The sequence below is a fragment of the Panthera pardus genome, unplaced genomic scaffold (assembly GCF_024362965.1).
Source record: "Panthera pardus isolate Hobbes unplaced genomic scaffold, ASM2436296v1 HiC_scaffold_12, whole genome shotgun sequence".
Taxonomy (NCBI): Eukaryota; Metazoa; Chordata; class Mammalia; order Carnivora; family Felidae; genus Panthera; species Panthera pardus.
This window is the reverse complement of record NW_026526677.1, coordinates 48,099,948-48,124,540: the sequence shown is the minus strand read 5'-3', so window position 1 is coordinate 48,124,540 and position 24,593 is coordinate 48,099,948. Positions and strand designations below refer to the sequence as shown.

General features: G+C 45.8%; 1 protein-coding gene, 1 long non-coding RNA gene and 1 pseudogene across 13 annotated transcripts in view; 2 read left to right on the top strand and 1 right to left on the bottom strand.

Annotated features, from left to right (window-relative positions):
- The window catches only part of LOC109271134 (uncharacterized), a 197,022-nt gene that overhangs the window by 112,690 nt on the left and 59,739 nt on the right, over window positions 1-24,593 (top strand). The gene's annotated exons all lie outside the window — the stretch shown is intronic.
- IRAG1 (inositol 1,4,5-triphosphate receptor associated 1) overlaps window positions 1-24,593 on the bottom strand; it is a 119,673-nt gene that overhangs the window by 69,732 nt on the left and 25,348 nt on the right. For 9 of the 12 annotated variants that reach the window (XM_019456305.2, XM_019456300.2, XM_019456299.2 and 6 more), the window contains exon 1: window positions 6,057-6,269. In XM_019456305.2, the coding sequence (XP_019311850.2) occupies window positions 6,057-6,254 (198 nt within the window). In that variant the 5' untranslated portion in view covers window positions 6,255-6,269. Of the gene's footprint in view, window positions 1-6,056; window positions 6,270-11,991; window positions 12,130-24,593 lie in introns of those variants that run through there. The other 3 variants (XM_019456303.2, XM_019456310.2, XM_019456304.2) reach the window with 2 other exon arrangements.
- On the top strand, window positions 15,585-15,738 carry LOC128776371 (U4 spliceosomal RNA; annotated as a pseudogene).

The following is a 24,593-nucleotide window of genomic DNA, read 5'->3' as shown; positions in this document are numbered from 1 at the left end:
ATAACAATAGTACCTACCCCACAGAGATATTTTGGAAATTAAATGAGATAAAGTATACAACAAACCTAGCACAGTACCTGGAACATAGTAAAGGTTCCTTAAAGGTTTGTTGTTGTTAGCAGCTATTACTGTAAGGCTTGGCTTACAGATAAGGAAATTGAGGCAAAATGAGTAACTCACCCAGGGTCCCGCTCAGGGTTGTGCAGCCCAGCTCTTTCCACATTGCCACACTACTTACACGTTGTGTCCCAATGAAATGGAAGCATTTCCTGTGCCTTCCAGAACTCCCTGGCTGCTTGGGAAAGCCTGCATGGTACTTTTCTGAAAGGGCAGCTGAACAGGCTCCACTCTGGGCCAGCCCACTGAAAAGCCAGGATGGGTCTCTCACTATGCTGACACAAACAGGAAGTCCAGATTTGTCATGGCAGCAGCCACCATGATCTCCAATTGTGAGCCAAAAGAGGAGGCCCAGCAGCTTCATGGTCAGAGGTTTTAGGAGCTCCACAAGCAGATCCTTTGCTGTGAGGGCCAGAGCACATTCCAACCTAATTTTCAGTTCATAAAAAATTGGAAGTGGGAGCAGGGATGCCACTGGGTACTTGAGTGCTGAGGTGATCTTAAGTCAACAGGATGCTGCCGTATAACAGAGTTAAGCATCAGTTTGTCTAGAGGATCAGAAAGTGCAGTACAAAGTAGGCACACTGGGAGGTGTAGAGTGACTCCATGTGTTGCATGAGCCAGGAATAGCATGGTGGTCTGTGTTTCTAGGAGTCAGTGTGCATCAAGGTGGGCTGTTTTATTGTCTGATGGCTGAAAAAGAATGAAGAAGCATAGGCAGCATAGTGTCTCAGCAGGATGTGTGACATGGAACTGTATTTCCTGGCCCCACGGGCTCAGGCATCTGAGAAGATGGCAAGCAGAATTAAGTCCAAGCACCACAAGCTGTGGTGCATTGGAGTGTGCATGGCAGCGTATTTGCAGAGGCCCTGGTTGGTTGTCCCAGACAAGGGCTTTGGAAATGCAGGACAATGTTCCCTTTAACCAGGCACCAAGAGTTCTCGCAGAGGGCCCCCGAGGCAAAGCCATTAGTATTTAGTGCAGGAGAAAGACTAAGAGCATGCACTCTGGGGCCAGGCTGCCTGGGTTCAAATCTTGGGACTGCTACTTATGAGCTATATGATCTTGGAAGAAGATACTTAACTTCTCTGTGCCTCAGTTTCCTCAGCAGTAAAATAGAGATGATAATATCTACCTCATAAGGTTGACTGAAAGTTAAATAAGTTAATACAGTAAAATAGTGCCTGGTATTATTATTAAGTGGTTTTGTGGACAATGGAGATGGGGGTGAGAATCGGGGGTGGTGGGAGGGGGATACTGGAACAAGTGATGTGAAAGATGTGAGGTCTTATGGGCTTATGAGCTCACGTTGGCCTATGCCTGGGGGCTTCCAGAAGCCCCTGGAGGAGGATAAGGGTTGTCCAGGTGGAAAGTAGAGCCAGTGAAAATTGGGCTGTTAGAGCTAACATGAGCCTCTTTGCACCCTCATCTTTGCAAGGCACTTCTGAGGAAGCCATGCTGTTCTAATGAGTGAGGTTTTTAATGTGGCTGCTGGTCACAGGCCAGGAAATGATTAATGTCCTGGTCTTGCTGCCTCTGGGACCTGGGGCCAGGTCTGGTGCCCCTGATTAGGGGGAGACAGGTTGGTATGTGCCCAGAGGAAGGGTCTGGGTAGGCTCTGAGAGCAAAGCCTGGAGAAATAGAGGAAAGGCAACTCTGGGAAGATGCAGAAACTGCCTTCCTGCATCTGTAGGTTTTCACACCACTATAGGCAGGTGTGGAGGACAGGACTGAGGTATAGTCACAGGGAGGCAAGTTCCAGCTTGACCAGCAAGTAGAGCTGGCCAACCACAGCAGACTTCCTTGTGAGGTGGGGAGCTCCACTATGGAACTACTCCTGCAAACTCCCCAGACCCACCCCAGAAGACTCTGGTTCAACAGGCCTAGGTTGGCAAAGGAATCCGGGTTTAACAAGCTTCCAGGTAACTGGGGGTTCACGCTATGCAGAACTTTGCTTGCCTGGGAGGGTCTTAGATAAGATCTAGTGTCACGTCTAGCTCTTAGCTCTGATGATCTGTCATTCTGTGGTCCCTCAAGTTTCCAGGCTTGTGTCCTGACAGCTTTTATTCCCGCCAGAACCTCTTGGCTACAAGCTCATTCCTTTGAGCCCCTCCCTGTTCAAGGGCTAACCCAGAAAACACATTCAGGACACAACCTCATAGAGTGCATTGTCCAGAAGCTTTATTTCTTTGCAGGTTTTGATTACAGTTTCTGTAATCAAAGATGTGTGTGTGTGTGTGTGTGTGTCCATGTGTGTGTGTGAGAGAGAGAGAGAGAGAGTAAATGTGTGTGTGTCTATGTGTGTGTGTGTGTGAGAGAGAGAGAGAGAGAGAGAGAGAGAAAATGTGTGTGTGTGTGTGTGTGTGTGTGTGTGTGTGTGCGCGCGCGCGCGCGCAGAAAGAAAAACAGGATCTAGGCCTACAGCTTTTGTGTTTTTGTGTGAGAAGGCCTCAGCTAGTGCTCGTGTCAGTGATGGGAAATGGGGGCTGGGGCTTGAGGAACCAGAAGTAGGGCTGGACCCGGGGGAACTGTAAACTCAGAAGGATGCTCTGATTCTTTGCCTGCTTCACAGAGTGGGAATTCACACGGTACTGGGAATTTCAGCCAAATACTCCTGGCCAACCCTGCTTTCCTGGCTGCCTGGCTTCCGCTGCTCCCAGAGACTTGGGCTCTAGCCCCTGGAGGCTCTAGCCCTGCTCACAAGGCCTGATCCTCCCTTGAGGCTGTGGCTGCCTGAGAAGCCCAATGTAGGTTGTCTGATGGGTGCAAAGAGGGAGGTGCTCTGCACTGACAATGCCCATGGGCCTCTGGAGAATCAGGGAGGCCTAGTGCCTCTCAGTAAGGGCAGAGAATAAAAGAATACTAAATCTGATGTAGCCTCAGTCTGGGGTCTAATCTGCCCCAGCCACATGGTCCCTCAGGCCAAAGAAGGTACTCAAGGACTGGGCTGACCAGAGTCTAGGAGGCAGCCACTGATACTTGCCCTGGGGAAGAGATGAGGAACCAGAGGCACAGGAAAGTTAACAGATTCATACAAGGTCTTCTGACTGTGATGTGTAGGAGCCCAGCTTGGTCTGACACCAGAGTCCATGTTCTTAAACTATGTGCTAATGATCCTCCATTATAGGACCTGGGCATCCTGAGTCCAGCTCACCTGAAGTCCTCATGGGTCCTTCTCCTGCTGGCTCCAGCAATGCAGAGGCTATTGGTACCACAAACAGACTTCCCACAAGTACAGAGATAGAAACACAGCATTTGATACACCTTCAGAGACCATGGGGGCCCACCACCTCATGTTACAGAAGTCTGGTTCTGGTACAAGGTCACAAGGAGAGTGAACTTGTAGAGACCTGGAATTTGGAGCTCCTGCTATTCAGCTAGTCCTCTCTGCCCCTCAACTGTGTGGTTAGTTCATGAAACCCTCCCCCTGCTTGGCTGCGACTAGAAACTCACACTCACCTCTAACCCAATGGAGCTGCACCTATGTGTGGTTTGAAGTCATGATGGTCAGAAGGGCCAGCAGACTTTTGTGCTGTCTTGTCTTACATCTCCTGAGGAGAAGGCTTAAAGGTTCTTTTATTTAGAGAGGTGAGACAATGAGCTAAAGATGAACTAAATTCACTGTGAAAGAATCTCTTCACTAATGGTGGAGTTGCAGCTTTGGCAATCTTTTAATTTAAAAAAAAAATTTCAGTGTTTATTTATTTTTGAGAGACACAGAGAGATGGAGCATGAGCAGGGGAGGAGCAGAGAGAGAGGGAGGCACAGAATCCGAGGCAGGCTCCAGGCTCTGAGCCATCAGCACAGAGCCTGACTCGGGGCTCAAACTCATGAACGGTGAGATCATGACCTGAGCCAAAGTCAGACACTTAACCAACTGAGCCATCCAGGCACCCTGACAATGTTTTAATTTTTTAAGGAACACTGATATTCTTGGGGAGCATGGCATGACAGCTGTTTGGAGGAGCTGGCTAGGATCTGGGAGCCAGATTGCATCAGAATCTGGCTTAAGCACATGATCAATGTTAGTATAGTGGAAGGGGTCAAGAATGGCCATGGCAAGAAGGAGCCCAGGACTAGGGAGAAGGGACGCTAAGGGGACAGAACTTGGGAAAGTCATGACTGAGAAAAGGGAATAGTCACATTTGATTCCAGTTGTAGATGTTTTCCTTTATGCTGTCATTCCCTTCTTTAATCTTCAGACTTTAGGAGATTAACAAATTTTTTTGGTGGCTAAACCTTATAGCCCACTATTACCAGTGTTTTAAGGGAATTTTCCACACTTGGTTAGGAGTAGCAGTTGGAAAGGTACAGCAGCAGAGCACTCAGTTTGGGGAAGACCAGACATCACCCATAAAGGAGCAGAGGAGCAATCTGGAGCCATGGAAAGTAACTGACCAGCAGCACTCACCAAGCCCACGACATTCCTGGGAGGGAGGTTCAATAAAACCCTGAGCCAGCTGCCTGTGGTCAAATGCATGGGGGCTTGGCTCACTGCCATTTAGAAATTCAAGGGCTCCCCAAGTCTGCCAAGTTCTGCAACATCTCAATCCCATGAGTTTGGGATAGGGAGATACAAGAAGCCATTCTTTTCTAAGTATTTATTATCTGAGTTCCCACAGTTATCATGTGCAAAAAAACAAATGTCATCCTGACATGAAAATGTTCACGGAGTCTGCCCGCTTACCAAATTAATGCTCACTCATCCATTCTCTTCCCTCACTTAACAAATGTCTGTCCCTTCTGGCTGAGGTCAGTTCAGGCAACCGTCAGATATAATGTGGGTGGTACAAGGGCAAACCAAGTGCAAAGTTCACGAAATCAAAGAAGACAGTGTTGGAACACTTCACATGCAACGTCTTGGACCAGCAGAGAGCAGATGGAGCTAGAGCAGTTAACAAAGAAAAAATCATGATGAAGCAAGATAGGTTCTTTATGAGAAAATGATTTGCATATTGAAGGATTGATAGAAGTCCTTGGGAAAATGAATGAAGCCCTTAAATTTTAAACAATCTCTTAACAGAGGTGTTGTAAAGTAAAATGTGAAGGATGTGGTTCATCCTGTTGGTATAAAGAATAAATACACCAATGCCAAAATCGACACAATTAATTCTTTATTCCTTCTGTTTTATACTTATTTTTAACGTGTATTCATTTTTGAGAGACAGAGAGAAAGATGGAGAGCGTGAGTTGGGGAGGGGCAGAGAGAGAGGGAGACACAGAATCCAAAGCAGACTTTAGGCTCTGAGCTCTGAGCTGTCAGCACAGAGCCTGACGTAGAGCTCGAACTCACGAACCACGAGAGTGGTTCAACCGACTGAGCTACCCAGGCACCCCAATTCTTTGTTCCTTCTAAAAAAGTAGCATATAATCTATACTTTGTTATATGTATAACTAAAAATAATTTATTTTCATAATTTTGTTTGTACGAAACAATCTCAATGAGACCCTTTAATTTATTGTCATCATTTCTCTTTCTTACCATACAATTTTACTGAAAATCATTTTCACTATTTACTATGAAGTTTTGGTCTTCATTTTAAGTGGACTCAGTTTAGGTGGTCTTTTTCTGGTGATCACACCCGTGACATGATGAGGCCCCCTGTGCTGACGGTTCTCCTCCAAGTCTTTCTCCATTCTAGGAGGGTGCCTGCAGAGTTAGGGTGGCTGGACCTCCCAGGAAACCTCAGTCAGACACAGCCTAGGAGGTTCATCTAGGAGATGAACATCTAGGTTCATCTATGGGGGCCTCAGCCAATTCAAACGAACTCTGGGTATTTATTCCTCAGTGTTGCAGCCACACACCTTCCCCAGGTGCCCACTGCAGCCTGCACAGGCTGTAAGCAGACCCTCTGGCCAAGCCAGGCAATGTGGCCCCAGCTCAGGACCCTTGACTTGGCCCCGGCCAGGCTAGCTGCAGGCAAGGAGGGGGCACTTACTTGGCCGGCGGGGCTCTGGGCTGCCTGTGGCTCTCCAGGGGGCTCCTCGTCCTCGGGAATGTGGGGCATGGCAGCCTCCTGGCAGGAGTGGCCCCGTGTGCCCGGAACCTCCGCGGCGTCAGCCCCAAAGATGCTCCAAGAGGCCTGGGCTCCGCAGGCTGAGGAGACGCCAAAAGGACAAGTCAAATCCACTCCCATCCCTGACCCAAGTTGGGTTCCATTTCTAGGAGCCATGAGCCGCAGAAAAGGCTTGGTTGGGTTTGTATCAACAGCAAAGGTTGGACTAGGCCAGGAGAGGGCATTTGGAATTGCATTTCCTCCTGTTCGTTTGCTCTGTTTACAAAGCTAGAGATGACCTTAGAGATTTTGCAACTAATTTGGTCCTTACAGTAAACACAGCTATCCCAGAAGGGAAAAAAGTGCTTCAAACTCCTCAAAACCATAGCTAATGGAGGACGCTCCACTGGGACCAGACCTGTACTTATGTACCATTTATTGAGCACCTACTAAGTGCCAGGCACTATCCTAGAAACATTTACAACATCACCTAATTTAATCCTCATGATGACCTCTGATGCAGGCATTAATATTCACATTTTATAGAAGAGAGAACAGCATCATGGAATGTCAGCCATTTGCCAGAATCACACAAAGAACCAACAATTTGAATCCAGATCTTCCTGATTTTAAGCCAGGACTCTTTTTACTATACCACACAACCTTCCTTGTCTGGGTTGAGGAAGAGGAGGAGATGATGTTCCCTGACTTTCTACCCCATGGCTGACTTCATTTCCTTCAACAGCTTTTCTGATCCTCAGTATGGGGCTGTCTCACTTGAGGACAGCCCTCACCAGGCCTGCAATTCTGGAGGCTCAGCCAGGGTGCATCTTGTGTACTTTGTGCAGCACCAATCCTGAGCAACCTTTAATTGTTTCGCCACAAGCCAGACTTATCCCATCTCATGGTCTAGCAACCTTGAGACCCAGCTAGGATTGGCCCAGTCAGCGTAATCTTATTTATCCCACCACAGTGATTGGCTTAGGGATAGAAAATAGATCTGGTGTAAGCCAATGAGCACATTACAGTGTTCTGGGATCCAGGTGCTTGAACTTGCTCTGGGTGGTAGAGTGTGCAGATGTAAGACCTGGTGCTATTGATGCCATTTTGTTTCTATTTGGAAGTCCAGACTGAGGATAAAACTGACAGACACTCAGGAGGTGGTAGAGCTAAGACTCTTGCATAAAAAAGAAGCTGGATCCCTGATCAAATTCACCTGAAAACTGAACTCTTTCTGGACTAGCCAGCTGCACAAACAATTAAATTTCTTAGTGTTTTACTCAGTTTGACTTGGGTTTACTTATAACTATGAATTTGTAACCACTGTACTAACTTATAACTACTAACTACTGGTACTTATAACTACTAATTATTCTTTTGTGTTTCTCACCATTCAAGAGGCCTAGGACCATGAATGATCTCTCCAATAGACTGGAGCCAATGGGCCTGGCTCCTCTGCTTCCTCTTAGAAAAGGTCAGTAATGTCAGGTCTCAATATGGAGAGGCAGGATAGTAAGGTAGAAAGAACACAAGCCTTGGAACCTGGTACCTGGATTTGAGTCCCCACTCTGCCACTCACTGGCTGTGTGGCCTTAAATGTTGGCTTCACTTTTTTTTTTTTTTTAATTTTTAAAGAGAGAGAGAGCACAAACGGGGAGAGGAGCAGAGGCAGAGAGAAAGAGAGAATCTTTTTTTTTTTTTTTTTTTCAAAATTTACTTTGGGGGGAGAGGGGCAGGGAGAGAGGAGGAGAGAGAGAATCCCAAGCAGGCTCCATGCTGCCAGTGCAGAGCCCGATGTGGGGCTCAAACTCACGAAACTGTGAGATCATGACCTGAAACCATGAGTTGGACACTTAACCTACTGAGCCACCCAGATGCCCTGAAAGAAAGACAGACAGAGAGAGAGAGAGAGAGAGAGAGAGAGAGAGAGAGAGAGAGAATCTTAAACAGACTCCACACTCAGCATGGAGCTAGACACAGGGCTCGATCCCACAACCCTGGGATCATGACATGAGCCAAAATCAAGGGTAGGATATTCAAATGACTGAGCCATCCAGATGCCCCTATGTTGGCTTCACTTCTGAGCCTCACTTTCCTTGTCAGAGGAACAGAGATAAGAATGTCTCCCATGCAGGAATGTTCTAAGTCTGAAATGAGATAGAGCACCCAGCACAGAGTAGGTGCTCACAGAAGCCATCTGCATAGAAGTCTGAAGTCCAGGAAGCTCAGCCAGAGTCCAAAGGCCTCTACCTGGCCTCTTCCTCAGCTCCTCCAGGTCCCCTTCTCTTAATGGGGTGGGAGAAGCCTTCAGGGAACTTCAGAACCAGAAACCAGCCTGGTTCAATAACTTCAGAGTTTCTCTGAAGTTGCTGCTTTGCTGATGCACAAATGAAAACCACCAGATGCAGACCTTGCCCTCAGCCACAGCTCAGAGGTTACTAGAACACACAAAGGAGAAACAAAGGATATTGTCATTTACTGAGTACCTACTATGTCCTGGGCCCAAGGTGCTGACTGAAGGAGGCTGCAGGAGGAAGTCAGAAAGCCCCACCACCTCCCATGATACTAGATATTCATCAGGTCCCATAGGAAAGACTCTCCTGAGGGCCTGAAGCCAGAGGGCTGCAGGCAGGGTCAGATCTGACCTCAGCCACAACTCTGACAGATTCCCCCCACCCCAACACACATGCCTTTGAATGAGCTCTCCAAGGAAGGCAAGGAGTCTGACTCATCACGGCTAACTAGAATTTTTTTTTATCAAAAAATGCTTATTGGTTTTTATTTAAAGAACTAGAGAACTTTAGCCACAGGGTTGGTCAATGTGACCACCATCTTGACTTTTGTCAGTCTGTATGGTGGAAAGGTAATCCCATTCAACTCTGAAACAGTTGGGGTGACTTCTGCTGGTCAACTCAAGCAGTTTCATCTCAAGTAGGGGATCCATGAACTGAATTATTCATTCATTCACCACACTGACTTTATGCAGACTCTGCCAGGTCCTGTACTATGTGCTGGTGACTTAAAGATAATAAAGATGTGGTCTTGGCCCTCAAGGAGTACAGTAGTGGGAGGCTGTAGGAAAACAGTATAACTGTTAGGACTTCGAAAATGACAAGTTTAGGATCCCAGGAAAGGATCCCTAAACTATGGAAATTGGGACAGGTGAGATATAGTTTTAACCTAGATTCCATGTTAGAAATGGTATTTGAACTGAGTCATGAATACTGAAATGGTGAGGGGAATTTCTCTGAACAGAATAGGTAGAGGGAAAGGTGAGACAAGAAGGGAGAAACCCTACTAGACATACTAAACCTGGCTCTTGAGAATGAGAGCTATAGGACCAGAGCATGCTGTGTCTCCCATTCTAAATAGTCAGTTTATGGATCAAATGAGCATCAGATTTACCCAAAGGTCTGCTCCATGATTAATTTCTATCACTTTTACTTGGACTTCAACAGCAGTGACATCAGTGGTGCTGGGCAAAGTATATGGTAACAGGTGTTGACAGTAGCAAAAGATATCCACAAACCCAATTCTACCAAGTAAGTTGGCTGCACTTCCCAAGAACCCCCTTAAGTGATGTATTATTTATGTGTAAGTCCAGCCTGTCTTAATAGTAATGTAGTTCCCAAACCATGTGAGGTGACAGTTCTACTTTCCTCTTTGCCTTAATCTACACAAAGTGTATTGCACTCTGTAAGTAAGAAGGATTCAGACAAATCGGGGCATGTTCAGAAAACAGGAAGCAGTATGCAGGAAACAAGAGTTTGTCTTTAAAGAACTAAAGACCTTTAGCCTGGAGAAGAGACAATGCAGGGAAAAATAAAATTGCTTCTCAGATTTTTGAAAATCATTCCTGTAGTTCTTTTGTCCCCATAGGATAAATGCATGGCCAGTGAATGAAATAAAGGTCAAATCAAGGCAAGGGAAACCTTTCTAGTGGTTGGAACCACCTAAGATGAAACAGGCTACTCTTTAAGGTAATGAACTCCCCATTCCTGGGAGAGTTCCAGCAAAGCCTGGGCCAATGGTCACAGGATTCCCACTTCAGGGGCCATTTTCAACTCTAGGAGTCCCTGAAATCCTGGGAGTCCCATCCCATAGGATTATGAGATCATGGTATCCCAAAGTCACATAAAAAAATATCTCATTTTCTGACCCTCCATTTTCTTTCCTCCCTCTTCTCCTCCTCAAGAAAGACCTTAAGTCAGTCTCTGGATCAGACAACAAAGCAAAACAAAAACAAATTAAGTCAGACAAGCACTAAGAGATGTCAGCTGCAGCAGGACAAAGCAGAGTGGAGGCTGGCTGTGGCCCCACACTTGACAAGACAGAACCCCGAGGTCCTCAGGGGGAGCCCCAGCAACCCTGCCTGCTGAGGCCATTCCCACGCTGCTCCTGCCCTGTTCGCTTTCTCTCCCATCCATTATTATAAACTTACTGCTTAAAATAGCAAGGTAAAAGCAGAGTCCCTCCCCCAGGGTGACATCTGGGTTCTGCTGGAGCTTGTGGGCACACAGACCTTACATCCATCACAGCAAAGTTAAGGATATAATCTGCAGGAAATGGTGATCTAGAGCACCGACCCATAAAAGGAAAAAACATTTAGTTATGTTTAGTCTCTGAGCTGCTCCTTCTTTAACCCATTTTCAGGGCCCTTCTAACTACTTCTTTAGCCTAGTCTGTAAAGGGTTAGGTAGGTCATTGTCAAGAGCCAGTCAATTCTTTGGATTCTACTCATTCTGTTCCCAGCCAGTGCTTAAGTATATAGCTTGGCCCATTTTACAGGAAGGGAAACTTAGGTACAAAGAAGGGAAACAACTTAATTGGGTCCAGTAACCTTTGTACCTGGTGCCAATTATCTAAGCCTCTGCTGGGATAACTATCTAATCATTTGTGGAATTGAAAAGGCCAGAAGTGTCTAATCCATATTTAAATATTTTTATCTGCCCCTGGCCATGCTCATGAAAGAAAGCAAACTGGCATACTTTCCTTCATTCTCTCATTCATTAGATATTTCTAGTTTGCCTACTGAGTGTTGATTACCATGCTAGGTGCATTTCAAGTGCTATCTTGCCTAAACCCTGTGAGATGGGTTTTATTATTTCCATTTTACATATTAAGGAACAAAGGATTAGAGGGGTTCAGTAACTTGTTCGAGATCCCACAGCTAATAAGCGTCAGGCCGAGGATTGTAATGCAACGAGTCTGACCCCAAAGCCCATCATCTCTCTCCTCCTTAGCTGGGAGTTCTGCTGAAGTGCAGCAGAACCCAGCATAGGAAGCTGCCCTACAGAGAATTGGAGTGTGCGTTCCCAGCAGGGCCACCAGTGGTGGGGCAGGGCAGGGCAAGCAGCTGCTCATCAGACCAGAGGTCTTATGAGGGCAAAAGTGTGGGCTCACAGTTAGAGGTTGCAGACCCCCACTGTAGGATGACAAATCCACCCATTCCCCCCATCCATCTGTCTGTCAGGCCATCCATTCACCCACACTCCTTCTGACTTTTCCATTCATACACCTGTCCATTAGTTTGTCCTTTTAACTTTTCACCCCAGGAAGTCTCACCCTTGTTACATTAACTGCACAGCCTCTGCCCCTAGAAAAGCCACTGTAGGACCCCATGGGTTATGGGGAGATGGCAGAAGAGCACTGCTCTGACAGAGTGGCCATACAAACATAGCATGCCCATCCACAGCTGGCAGAATACCTCCATCCTGTACCCCCCAGCCAGTGGGAGGGGCTGCCCATGTCCCTGCAAGCATCATCAGGAATCATGATTTAGCAAGAGCCTTTACAGAAACCACAGAAGTTCCATTACTATTAACATTATGATTAGTCCCATTTTACAAATGAGGAAAACGGGGCCCTGAAGACTTACCCAAAGTCAGTAAACCCATGAACAGCAGTGCCAGAAGCCAGCCACTGGTCTGTCTGACTCCCCAGTCCCCAGCTTGTCAAGCCCACTGGCTCATGGGTGGTGGTCTTGGCAAGCTGTGGCCTCTTACTATGGCTCCATGGATGCCTCTCCCAAAGCTTTGCGACCAGCCCAGAAGAAACCAAGCCTCTCTCTTAATCACAGTGTCCCAGGAGCACAAATCTACAAGCTGAGCGGCTCTCACATTTTCTCTGTTAATCTTTGGGTGTCCAGGGAAGAGCCAGAGGCCCTTCTGGGAAAAAACGGGTTAACCCAAACTCCACTGACCTTTCTGGAGTGACTCAGAATTCTCAGAAGGGAGTTTTTTGTTCTTCCAGCTTTGAATTTTTGCTTTCATTTTAGCAACACAAAGAATTTGAAAGAGATTAGGTTGCTATTAATACCACTGGTCTATCTCTAGATGAAGAATTTGATGAAGGGAATTGTTTGGGGTGACTGCACATGCATGTCTCTCAGTCCCTCTGCAAATTCAGAGGATGACAGGGAGGGCCACTGGAGATCAGCCAGTCCTGTCTCCTGATCCCATCTTACAGGCCCAGATAGGGGCAAGGACTTAATCAAAGCCATACTTATGGGTGAGAGATAGTCAGAGAAGGTCCCAGAACCCCTATTCCTCAGATTCTGCTACAGACATCAGCTTTCTGCCTCTAATTTTGAAGGGCTTGCTTTTGGTAAATGATAAGAAAATGTATCCTTGTTGTGGTCACTCTCATGGGAGAGAAAGGGTGTTCCCTGGTCCCTGCTCTCACCCCAGGGCAGTCCTAGACATACTTGGGAAATCTGGGGCATCAGAGATCAGTTCAAACTGCTGAGAGGCACTTCTGTGGGTCCCTGGGCCTGGCCAACTGCAGAGCTGTGTCCTGGATCCCACAGGCAAGCCTGAGTGAGGCTCACTTCAGGAGAACACCATCCTGCTTCCCAACCTTGGGATGTTGCAAGAGGGCTTTGGAACTTGGCAGATTGGGTTCTAATTCCCTTCTGCCTCTTCCTTGCTGGATTAGTCTCCTCTGACCTCTGTTTCTTCATCTGTAAAATGGAGACCCTTTTAGGGTTTTGTAAGGATTAAATTAGGAAATACAAGCAAGATGAGGCACATAGTATGTACTCATAGGTTCCTTTCCCTGAATAGGGCAGCTGAGTTCTCTGGCCATGGCATCATCAAAATCCAACCAGGCCCAGATAGTCTGCTGTTCAACCTGGATATCTGAGTTCCAGCTTTGTCTCTTGTGGGTAAAGGAGACATATTCTTGGCCTGGCCTGGCCTGGCCAGGGTTTCTCTGTACAAACAAGTAGATAAAAGATCATCTGACATAATTGGAATTAAACCCATCAGGGGCTATGCACTCTGACATTTACTCTTGCTGACATTTACTCTGCTGTTGGGCAGCCAGTGGCTGCAGACAGTAGGGTTAGAGAGAGAGGGTACAGTACTGTGGCCACCCAGGTCTGTGCCATGGTCAGTTGCAGGTCTATGCTATAGTCATTCCCAGGTCTACATTATGGTCATCCATTGATCTGTGCTGTGGTCATACCTAATCTGTTCTGTGTCCATCCCATGTCTGTGCTGTGGTCAACCCTAGATCGGTGTTGTGGTCAGTCCCAGGGGAGCAAGGGTGGAATATAGAAGGGCAGAAGGAAGAAGCAACAGCGAGGGAAAGATGAGAGACTGGAAGGGACTTCCAAATGACTTCTTGCCCCCAACACAATTCCTCTGGCCCAGAGGCTGGGACCACAGAGGCTGTAGCCTGGTGGTACTTTGGGGAGGCTGGTCCTGAGCACTTCCCACACCCCCTGGGATCTATACTCTCTGGCCATGCTCTCCAGGCTTGAGGATCTCTTACAGGTTCTATTGTCTGGGGCTGCCTTCTTCCCCTGATTCAGACCCCATTCCAGCCCTGAGAATGAGCCAGCTTCTGCTCAGACCAGTGCCAGGGGCCACATCTAGGAGAAGAGGCTGGCTCAGTCCCAATAAGAAGAGAGCAAGAGTCAGCACTCACTGTGCTCAGCCAGGGGCTCCAGTGGGGGGACACACAAGATAGCTACAAATAGTAACTAACCCCTCACATCCCCTCACAGCTCCTTTTTCCCCATTACCCTTCCCTTCATACAACCATGGAGGCCATTAGGTGCTCATTGCCTTAGAGAGAGGTGTAGCATCAGGGGGTAGAGAAAAGGGAGTCTGTCTCTGCCTTATTGTGGGGAAGGGCTAGCCGTTGGGGAAACAGAGAGGGCTTAGGGTATAGAAAAGAGATTTGGGAAAAGCATCCTAAATAAGGGTAAGTCACCACCACCCCCTGCCCCCACCACACACACACACACACACACACACCCAGGACTAGTAAAAGGTTATGGAGCAAGGGAGAGACAGGAGAGACCAAGTAGAAGCAATGAGAGTATAGATTCTGGTGAGTCACTAGAAAAGAACCTGTGCCCTGCTTCCTTGGAGAGGTCTGGGGGAAAAGTCCTGAACTCTAAGAGCAGAAAGGTCTTAGGCCCCATTTCCCAGACAGAACCCTGGGGAAAAGATCCCAAAGAGAGGAAATGGCTATCTGGAATGACTTAATAGACAAGAACTTCAGACATCCTCCCAAGACTTCTATCATCCCAGGGGGTGCGTAGGTGAGGTAGGGAGCACATGGCATAATCATTTCTGTGCAGCCAGCAGCAAAAAGTTGCCAGACTTGAAGGTGCCTTGAGAAGGCTGATTCAGAGGTCACCTACTAACCAAGGACTTGCAGAAAGTACCGTAGACCTCTTGTCAAATGGTCCAGGACGGATGATATCAGGCACCAGGGCACCCTCCTCACCCTAACTCCCTGACACTCGGGAAGCTTCTTGGACCTTGGATGCCACTTTGGAAGAAGAGGGTTGGAGAAACCCTGAAATGCCTGGGATCCAAATTTTAGGTCCCTGGAAAAATAGTTAAGCCAGGGCCAGAACTCCCTCCATCCCACCCCATCCCCCAGTTATGACAGGAAGTAAGCCAAAACATCTCCCCAGGTTTCCTCTCCAGCTTGTTCACTTCAGCAATTCTTTTTTAAAAATAAGTCCACTTGAAAAAATTCTCTCTTCTTGGAAATATGTACAATTGCTCAATCAGAGGCAGTTCAAAGGCAATGGGAACAGCAGAAAAGTATCTGAGCCTCCCATTTAGCTCCTAGCAGAAATAAATATTGCCCTGTTCTCTTTGTTCCGGGCCGCCCAGCAGCCTCTTCCCTGAGTCACTCACTCTAGGGTGACATGAATCATCATCCTGGGGTTAAGGACCACACGGTTTTCCCCAGGTCCATGTGGCTGGCTGGGGTACTGAGGGGCCATCAGGAAGAATGGAGGACAAGAGCCTTCTCCTAGGTACTGGGCCTGGCTCTGCCTTCCCAGATGTGTGACCTTGGGGAGTCCCTCAGCCTGTCTGACAAGGAGGTAAATTTGTAGCTCTTCCAGCTTGTACTTTCTTGGAGTTTCTCCAGTGGTATGCTAATTGTCAAGAATTTTGTGAGCTGGTTGTTAAACACAGACATCATTAAAAATTGAATAATAGCTTTTTGCAGTGGCAGTATCATAGCCAATGAGGTTTATCCAAGGCGTGATTATTGCTAGGAAAGAATTAAGTTACAATTAAATTACACTAAAAACACAGGAAATCAACACCCACAATAATCACATCCTAATTATTTTACTACATTTTATTGTTATCTATACTGTTGAGATGATTTAGTTCTACTGTGGGGGAACATTATATAATGATGTGCTACTTACTGTTCATCTCTTTACAACTTCACATTCACTGATGTCCAGTTAGTAGCCTGAAATCGGTCATGATGGCACATAAATCAGCAAATCAGCAAATGCTACATATCAAGGCCTTTTTTTTCTGAGAGATCTGGCTGTTAAACATTTGCAAGGTCATCACTGAGCCTCTCAGTCCTGGGCTCCACTCCTTACCCCTACCAGGGTGCAGAAGGAATGCAGATGACTTTAATATCACCCCATGGTAGCAGAGTTATGGAGATTCAATTACCAGTTACCTTTGCACAATGCTTCTTAGGTGTATCATGTTGCAAACAAGATCCATTATTTCTTCCCATCCCCAGCCCTGCCTTCTCCCAAGCCCACTCCTTCTGTGCCCTAGTGACTGGCACTCAGACTAAAAACCCAGAAGTCATCCTGATTCCTCCCTCTCCATCAATCCCACAATCAATTAGACTCTGAGTCCTGTCAGTCCTAGTTCAGACATGTCTTTGATTGCTTCCCTCCTTCTTCTGGCCACCACCCCTGCCATGGATCTGTGTGACCGGCATCACTACAACAACCTCATTGTTCTTTTTACCTCCACTCTGGCCCCTTCTGACCACCCTGTGCAACGTGCCAGAGAAATCTCTCTAACACACAGGTTGGATTATTCTGCCTCTTCTTATGGAAGACAGATTGTGGCAGGCCAGAGAGTACAGGCACCATCTAATGAGGGCAGTTCCTATTCAGTTCTGAGGTCATGAAAAATTATGTAGGAGACCTAGCCCTGCTCCACACAGAAGCATCTCACCAGTCCAGTGGACATGCCTTTGACAAAGTCATCAATCCAAACCCAGCATGAGATTTGGTGGCAAGCACAAGATGTAGTACAGTGAAAACAGCAGGGATTTGGAAGTGAAATAGACCAGGTTCCAATGTAGCTCTGGCCCTTACAGCTCAGTGACCCTTGACAAAGCAATGAATGTTCTCTGGGATCAGGCTGTCATTTGGAAGATGGGGCTAAGATACTTCTCTCAAAGGGGTGTTATGAGATTTAAATAAAGTAAGGCATGTATCCAGCACACCGTAGATACTTAGGAAGTATTCCTTTACTCACCTCTGAGAGAGAGTATTGATTAACACAAGTCACTTGTGCTTTCATGCAACACAGGCCTTCACTTACAACCTAGGTATGCTCCTTCCCATCTACTTCATGGGCTTGGTTTTCTGCTTTGCCAGCCCACAATAGATCAAAAGCAGCGAGAATGGACAACACACTGCAGGAAGGAAGCAGCCACATTCAAAAAGTGGATACAAGCCCTCAGCTTGGCACAGAACCTGGAGCTGGTCAGCCCAGGCATGTTTTCCTAGACACCTTCCTAGTCAACTGAGTTCAGCCTTGGTTGACAGCCCAGCCCAAAGCTGGTGGGCATGAAAGAAGCAAAGCTCTGTGTTGGCTCCCTGGAAAAGACAGGAGAGCAAATGCTGTTTCAGAACACTTCTATCCGCAATGGTTATAATGCATACAGTCTGACACTTTAGACATAATCATTTTTGTTCACAATATATTGATTGAGGGGAAAAACAAGTGGTTTGATTCTACTTTCATTTTTAAATTATATATATTTTTATGTGAAATAGAAGTTGATTGATTATGGCCATCCTTTAGGGAGGGAAGTCCAGAAGTTAAAAACTCAAATGTTAAAAGTGGTTATTTTAAAATGGAATTATGAATAAAATTAATTGAACACTTTTAAAATATTTATATCTGTATATTTTCCCACAATGAGCATGAGACTTACTTGCATCATAAATGATGGAATTGTTAAAGGAAGAGTCTTTTTGGTGTCCTGAAAAATTACTTAGAAAGGACAGTTTATGGCTAAGGATCATGGACTACTTAGGCATTATTGGTCTTCATTACAGCATGTGCTAGTTGAGGCTCTGAGCCTTCCTGTGGACTTTCCTGTCTAGAATTCCCTGGCTAACTCCTGTTCATCCTTTAATACTAAGTTCAAATATCACTTCCACCAGGAAGCCTGCCCTGACTCCCTCTGGGCTCTGACAGTCCTGTGTTCTCCCTTGCCTTGTGGCTCATTGCTTTGCCTTGTAATCATTTGTTTACTGCACCAGTAATTCTCAGCCTTTTTGCTACCCATCCCCCCTAATACATATGACAAATTTCTATTAACTAATAGAGCATAAATGTTCAGGATGGTAGAATCATGAATTGTCCTCCAGTGAACTCTAATGAGGCCCACCTATTGGGCACACTGTTCCCCTCCAACCCCTTTCTCCCCCTTTCTCAGCCACACTGCATTAAGAATCATGTCCTAAACAGTGGGCTCCTTGATGACAGGGCCAGTGTATAATTCATCTCTCAGGATTTCTTGAATAGATGAAGAAATGAATGAGCGAGTAAGTGAGAGAGTAGATGAAAATATGTCACAGACTCTATGAAACAGGGAGGTGAAGAGTTTGATCCCTGGTTTTTGAGAGAGCCTTGGGAAGCCAAGTGACCCCTCCAGGGCTGACTTCACTTGTGGTCCTATCATGGCCTCGGAGTTCCTCTTGTGAGAAGTGGGGAAGACAAGGCCCTGTTTTCCTTTTAAATGACATTAGCACATGTCATCTGGGCTGCTGCATAAGGTGGATGGCTTCACCTGCCCCACCCTACTGAGCTTGCCCAGGTTAACAGCAGAGTTTTTCTCTCAGTGATGTAAGTGGGTTTCCTGTCTTCTCTGACACACAGGTGTGCAGATTTTCCCCATAGGATTCTATCAACTAAAACCTCACAAAAAGCCTCCTCCTCTGCCACCTACATGTCTCTGTTTGACCATCCATGAATACTTTGCAAAGTGTCTTATCAATGGGACTTGCAGCTTTAACTTGAATCCATCAGGGAGCCACAGAGCATCCCCACTGGCCCTTCCAACTCCACTTTGAAAACTAGCCAAAGCATTCCCCAAATGGCCAGTGGTGGCACATGCTCAAATGTGCCATCACCCTAGTGTCTGCACTCCTGGAACCATCTCTCCCACCCCCACCAAGAGAGTTGAGCCATGAAGATTTGCAAAGTGGCCATAGTCTCTGAAGCCAAACCTGGCTCAACTCCTGCTCTGACTCCTGCTCTGGTGCTGGGCTTTAGGGCACAGTCTGGCCTAATATGTGCTTCAGGAGGCCAAAGAAAGGATTGCAGAGGCTCAGTGACAGGGGCTTTCTGGGGAAGGGAAGGGCAGACAGTGATGCCATCCACCTGTGTGACAGTGGATTCCTTTACCACTCAGGCTTCAGTCTTCCCATCTCTCTGGTAGAGGATTAGGCTAATTTGCCAGCCTGAGCCCCAGTTTCTACCCCATGAGTTTGGAGTCTATGTTGCCTATGCAGAGAAGTCATCAATCAGAGGTAAGGGGTCTAATTGACAACCCCAGGGCCAGAGGCTGCCTTTGGGCATCTTTGCATCACATCCCCTCAGTTACAGTGATTGGCTTAAGGGTGAGCATGTGACCTACCCAGAGCCAATGAGACCAATAAGATGTTGCTGGGAAAGAGATTGTAAACTGCAGATCTTAAATGTAAGATGGTGAAAACAGAATCCTTATTGTCTAAAAATGGAATCAATGTGAGAGGATAGCAAGGAGCTAGAAAGTAGGTCCTGAGGCTGTTATCTAAGGGCCTGATCAAGCTATGCCTGATATCCCTGGCCTTTTATGTTTCAAGAACCAATGAATACCTCTTTTTGCTTAGTCTGCCTTGTGCTGGCTTTTTTGGCACTTGCAACAAAGAACTCCTTTTGGTACAAACAGCTAAGCCTTTGTAAATTGGGCTGTACAGGGTGTTTCTGGACACCAAAGCTTCTCTCACCTCACTGCTCTGCTGCCTACATGAGAGTCTGAGTTGAAATACTCAGTTCTAGAGCAAATGAGCTTGCCCTAAGTTATTCCCTAACTAAATGTATCACCATGCCCCTTTACTCAGAACCTGCTTCTCCTTTCGCATTCCCTGCCCATATTGATGGAATCGGCATTCTCCAAGAAATCCCAGCCCAAACTTCTGAATCCCTACCCCCACAATGCCTGCTCCTACCCTTCCTTCCACTATACACCTGTACATTTTAAATATATACTCAGGCTTCAGAGGAGAAACTGGGTTTGGCCAACCTCCTTGTTCCTGCCTAAAAGATAACCTAATAAATATAAACATGTTTATTGAGTCAAATTTCAACCTTCAAATGATTTTCAAGCATTGTTGCTTCCTTCCAGATCATCAGGAACTCACTCCACCTATTCCTCAGTTCAGAGTTGGGTGGGATCTCGCTGCTGACTGTCCCCAGGAAAGCAGGCCCCAAGACCTGCAATGTGAGGCCATGTGCACAGGCTTGCCACCCTGAACCTCAGCCCCACATTTTGGGGTGAGAACTCCAGTTTGTAAGACGAGGAAGAAGCTCACACCTTGCCCACTGAGATGAGTATAGGAGGTGGGAGACAGTTGTGGATCTGGGACAGGGTCTTTTTGTCATTAAGGGCATCTGAACTGAAATGCATTTGCAGTTTGGTCAACTCAGAACTTGGACAGAGACTGTGGCCACAAGAAGCCATGTGCTAAAGTAATGTAAAGGGAGCAGTTCTCTTGGCATCCAAATCTATGCCAATAACCATAGGATTTGAGTCTTTAGACACCACTTGAGAACAAACTATGGTAAACAGTGATGTGAAATGGTGGTGAGGAAGGCAAAGGCAGGAGCCTGGGAATGGCTCTCTCAACAGCAAACTCTGGTGGCTCGAGGCACGTGAATTTAAGCGTTCCTCTTTAAACAGGCTTGTGCAACAGTGGCTGCATAATAATATGAAACAGGAAGTAACCATAGAGGATTTCTCTCCAGGGAGTTGTTATCCACAATGGAAAGATGGGAAGTGCATAAAAACAATTCTGAGGCATCCACAGAAGAGAACCAATATTTATTGCACCAGGTGCTTTATCTGACTCTTTATATCCTTCATCTTATTCAGTCCTTACAATGAGGACTGGGAATTATTATTCCCATTCTACAGGTGAGAAAACTGAAACTCAGAAAGGACAAGTGATTTGCTCCAGGCATCACAATTACTAAGCACTGTAAACAGGATTTGAACTCAGGGTAGTTGGACTGCAAACCCAGGGGTCTGTTCATTACACCATGATGAGGCTTCTAAGGCAATACAGAACCCAGCATCAGTGTTGTCAACCACCACCACCACCACAAAGGAAACACTGACACAGGACCAGAAGACCAGAAGACGTTTTTCTGGCTAACGATTCACCAGCTGATTCATCATGGAGAAGATACTGTCCTCAACATCAGATTCAAAAAGGTTTGTTAAATTGCAATTTGTTATTTGTATACTATCTCTCCTTAAATTAACTGTTTGGTCAACATCATAGAGTTCAATCTGGGGTTTAAGCTGAGTCACTCTTTAATAGCCTGTGGAAATGCAGAAACTTCTGGAATTTCTCATCTGCATTTCCAGATGAGAGAAGCTGATAACTAACCAGAAATGGACCTCTGGGAAAGTTTATTCTCCTGATAAATAATCCATCTTCTAAATGGAAGTGGCCTTTCAAAAGCAATTTTGGTTACATTTCTCCCTTGATTAAAACATTTCAGTGGCTCTCCATGCATGGATTCCCAAATCTAAGAATGCTCACTAGAATCATCTGAGGTGTTTGATAAAATGCATACTCCTGGTTCCATCCTAGATCTACTGAATCAAAATATCTGGGGACAGAGCCCAGGAATCTGTATGGCAAACAGTCTCAAGAGAGTCTGATGCAGCATATCCAGAAGATCCAGAAGACTAGAGCTGGAAAAGGCATGGTTCATAGATAAAGTACAGGGTTTTTGGCATGCATGCCAGACTTCCTCTTCTCAGCTATCAACTTCTCTTGTTTCTTCTCTAGCCACTACCTCCAAGGTATCCCACACCCCAGCATCACCTAATAACCACTGTTTCCACAATCTTCCATGTGCTTTCAAACCTCTGTGCTACTCTTTGCCTCAAAGGCCTGTCTCTCCCATCTACCTCCATGGAAGACTCTACTCATCCTTTACGAACCACCTTACAATCCCCACCAGATTAACTCCTTCTGCCCATTTCTTTTCAGAGTTTTAAGTCGCTTTTTGGGGAACATAGACTGTAGAACCAAACAGGGTTGGGTTTTACCTTGCATTTGTCACTTCCTAACTCTATGACTTTGGCTGTTGAATCTCAGTGTCCTCACAAATTGTTGTGAAAAAGAAGTATGCAAATATATGTGAATTGTATAGACAGTGCCTGGTATAGGGTCTGTAGCAGAGTAAGCTATCAGAGTGGTAGCTTTTATTATTACTGTCATTATTGTTTGTTTTGCATATTATTATGACATTCCTCTAACATAAGGTTCAGCAAACAATGACCTGTGAACCAAATCTGACCAACTGACTGTTTTTATATAAATAAAGTTTTAATGGAACATAGCCACAATCATTTATTTATGTATAGTGTATATTTTTGTGTTTTTGCACTGCAAAGGCAGAGTTGAGTAGCTGAGACAGACTCTATCTGACTTAAAAAGCCTAAAATATTTACTATTTGGCTTTTTAAAGAAAAGGTTTGCCAATCCCCTGCCCTAACATAATTGGAGTTATTTGTTTGCAAGTTGATCTTTCCCACTTGGTTGACAGTAGTTCAGTGGTTTTCACGGCAGACTCTTATTTATCCTTCAAAACCCTCAGGGGCCCTGAGCCTGGGTGGCTCAGTTGGTTGAGCATCCGACTTCGGCTCAGGTCATAATCTCACAGCTCATAAGTTTGAGCCCTGCATCAGGGTCTGTGCTGACAGCTCAGAGCCTGGAGCCTGCTTCTGCTTCTGTGTCTCCCTCTCTCTCTGCCCCTAACCCACTCACATTCTGTCTCTGTCTCTCTCAAAAATAAATAAAAATTAAAAAAAAAATTTTTTTTAAACCCAGCCTTTCTCATCTTTGTATCCCCAGCACTTGGTACATAATTAGTTTTTGACAAATGTTGAACTGAACCAAATAATTCCTTAACGCAGTTTAAATGCACATATCTCCAGAAAAGCCCTTAAGGGGAAAAGGGGTAAGACTTCTTATAGGACAAGGGCTGAGCTAATAGAGATACACAACTTGGAGAAACTAGGGACAACTGAGAAGTAAAATCAGGCATTGATGGGATCTGAGGTTTTCACTGCAGCCCTGATTCTGAGTTCCTGGTTCAGGGAGGCCCTGCCCTCAGTGTGCCACACACAGCCTCTCTACCTCCTACCACCTGACCCCAGCACCCTGGGCCTTGCAGTTGGAATATTTTCACTAATGGAAAAAACAGGAAAAGCCCCTTCTAGGAAATTCTCTTCCAAAGGTTAGTATAGTCCCATTTTCCAAGAGGGCATGAATGATTGGTGCAAATGGTCTTATGACACTCACAGTCCTTACAATGGGCAATTTGATGTACTCATTTTTAAAAAGTGAACTAACTGATATTTTTTCTCTGTAGATTTCCTTTTTTTTTTTAGCTTTGACTCCTCATGAATTTGCATTTTCTGAGCAAAGCTCCTCTTGGAATAGAACTAGGATTTCAAAGCAATGGGGCCATTTCTTCATGAGCTGGTTATGAAACCATTCTGTGAGCTTGGGCCAGTGGCGTCTCTCTCTGGGCCTAGCTTTTAGCTTCTGTACAATGACTTTCAGACTTTTGACTCCCTGGAGTTCTGGCCAGAGGGATGGTCTCTCCCAACTCATGGTGACCAAGAGCAGTGGCCTGACAACAGACAGCTTGATAGAGTTTCTTCTTCCATGCCTCTGTGCCACAGTAACATACTCTCCTGCCTTCCCCCATCCCCCACAAATACAACAATTCATTCCTACTGCCCTTTCTTGAGGTTTGAAGAAGATACTTTAGCTCTGAAGCAGATTCTCAGAAGATAAGAAAATGCCACTGATGTGGTTGGAAAAATCTGAGCTGGATGAAATGGAAACACAGAGCTCTCCCCTGAGGCTGGATGAGAAGTGTGTGGATGGAAGCCAAGTCCATCCTTTCCTTGAGCTTCTGGGAGCTGGCAGCTCACCCCCTCTCTCAGAATGTAGTGCCCCCTTGCCCTTCACCCTTCTTGTAGATACCCCCATGGGTATTACTGTTGAGCCTGCAGGACGCTGGTTATCTGGGGACAAATCAGTGTCACTGTGGATTGAACTGTTTTTTATTGATTTCTCTGTGGGTGATTTATAACTGCGTTCTTCCTAAAAGGGTTTGTGGCCAGATGTCAATAAAAACACTCAAAAGGCAAGAGAGTTAAAAATAATGCTGAAAAGGGGAGCAGAAACTGTGCAAAGAGGGAGATAAGTCCACTAGCCAACGTGGGATGATGCCTCAGCTCAGATGACCTGGAGGAAAATCTTGATTTTGAGTTCCCACTGATATAAGCGAGATTGGACTTTGGCTACTATAAGAAGTACAGAGCAAAGAATTGTTACATCTTGAGCTTCCAAACTGATTCTTCACTCAAAAGAGAACAAAATTAGAGTAAGCTTTTTAAGAAGTTTAAAGTTCACTTCACAGGAGTCTTTCCATTTAAGAACTTCAAATTTCACTTCACGGAAGGACACCTCATGCAAGTTCATTACCCTCCTGTTTACACATCAGGATTTGGAATTGCTTCTGCTTTTTTTAAAAAAGCAGTCACTATAGAGGTTCTAGATGTTACATGCATGTCTATGGCTGGTTACTGACCTTCCCTGATGTGGCTGTGGAGAAGATTGACTAATTGAACTCAAGGAACACGCAA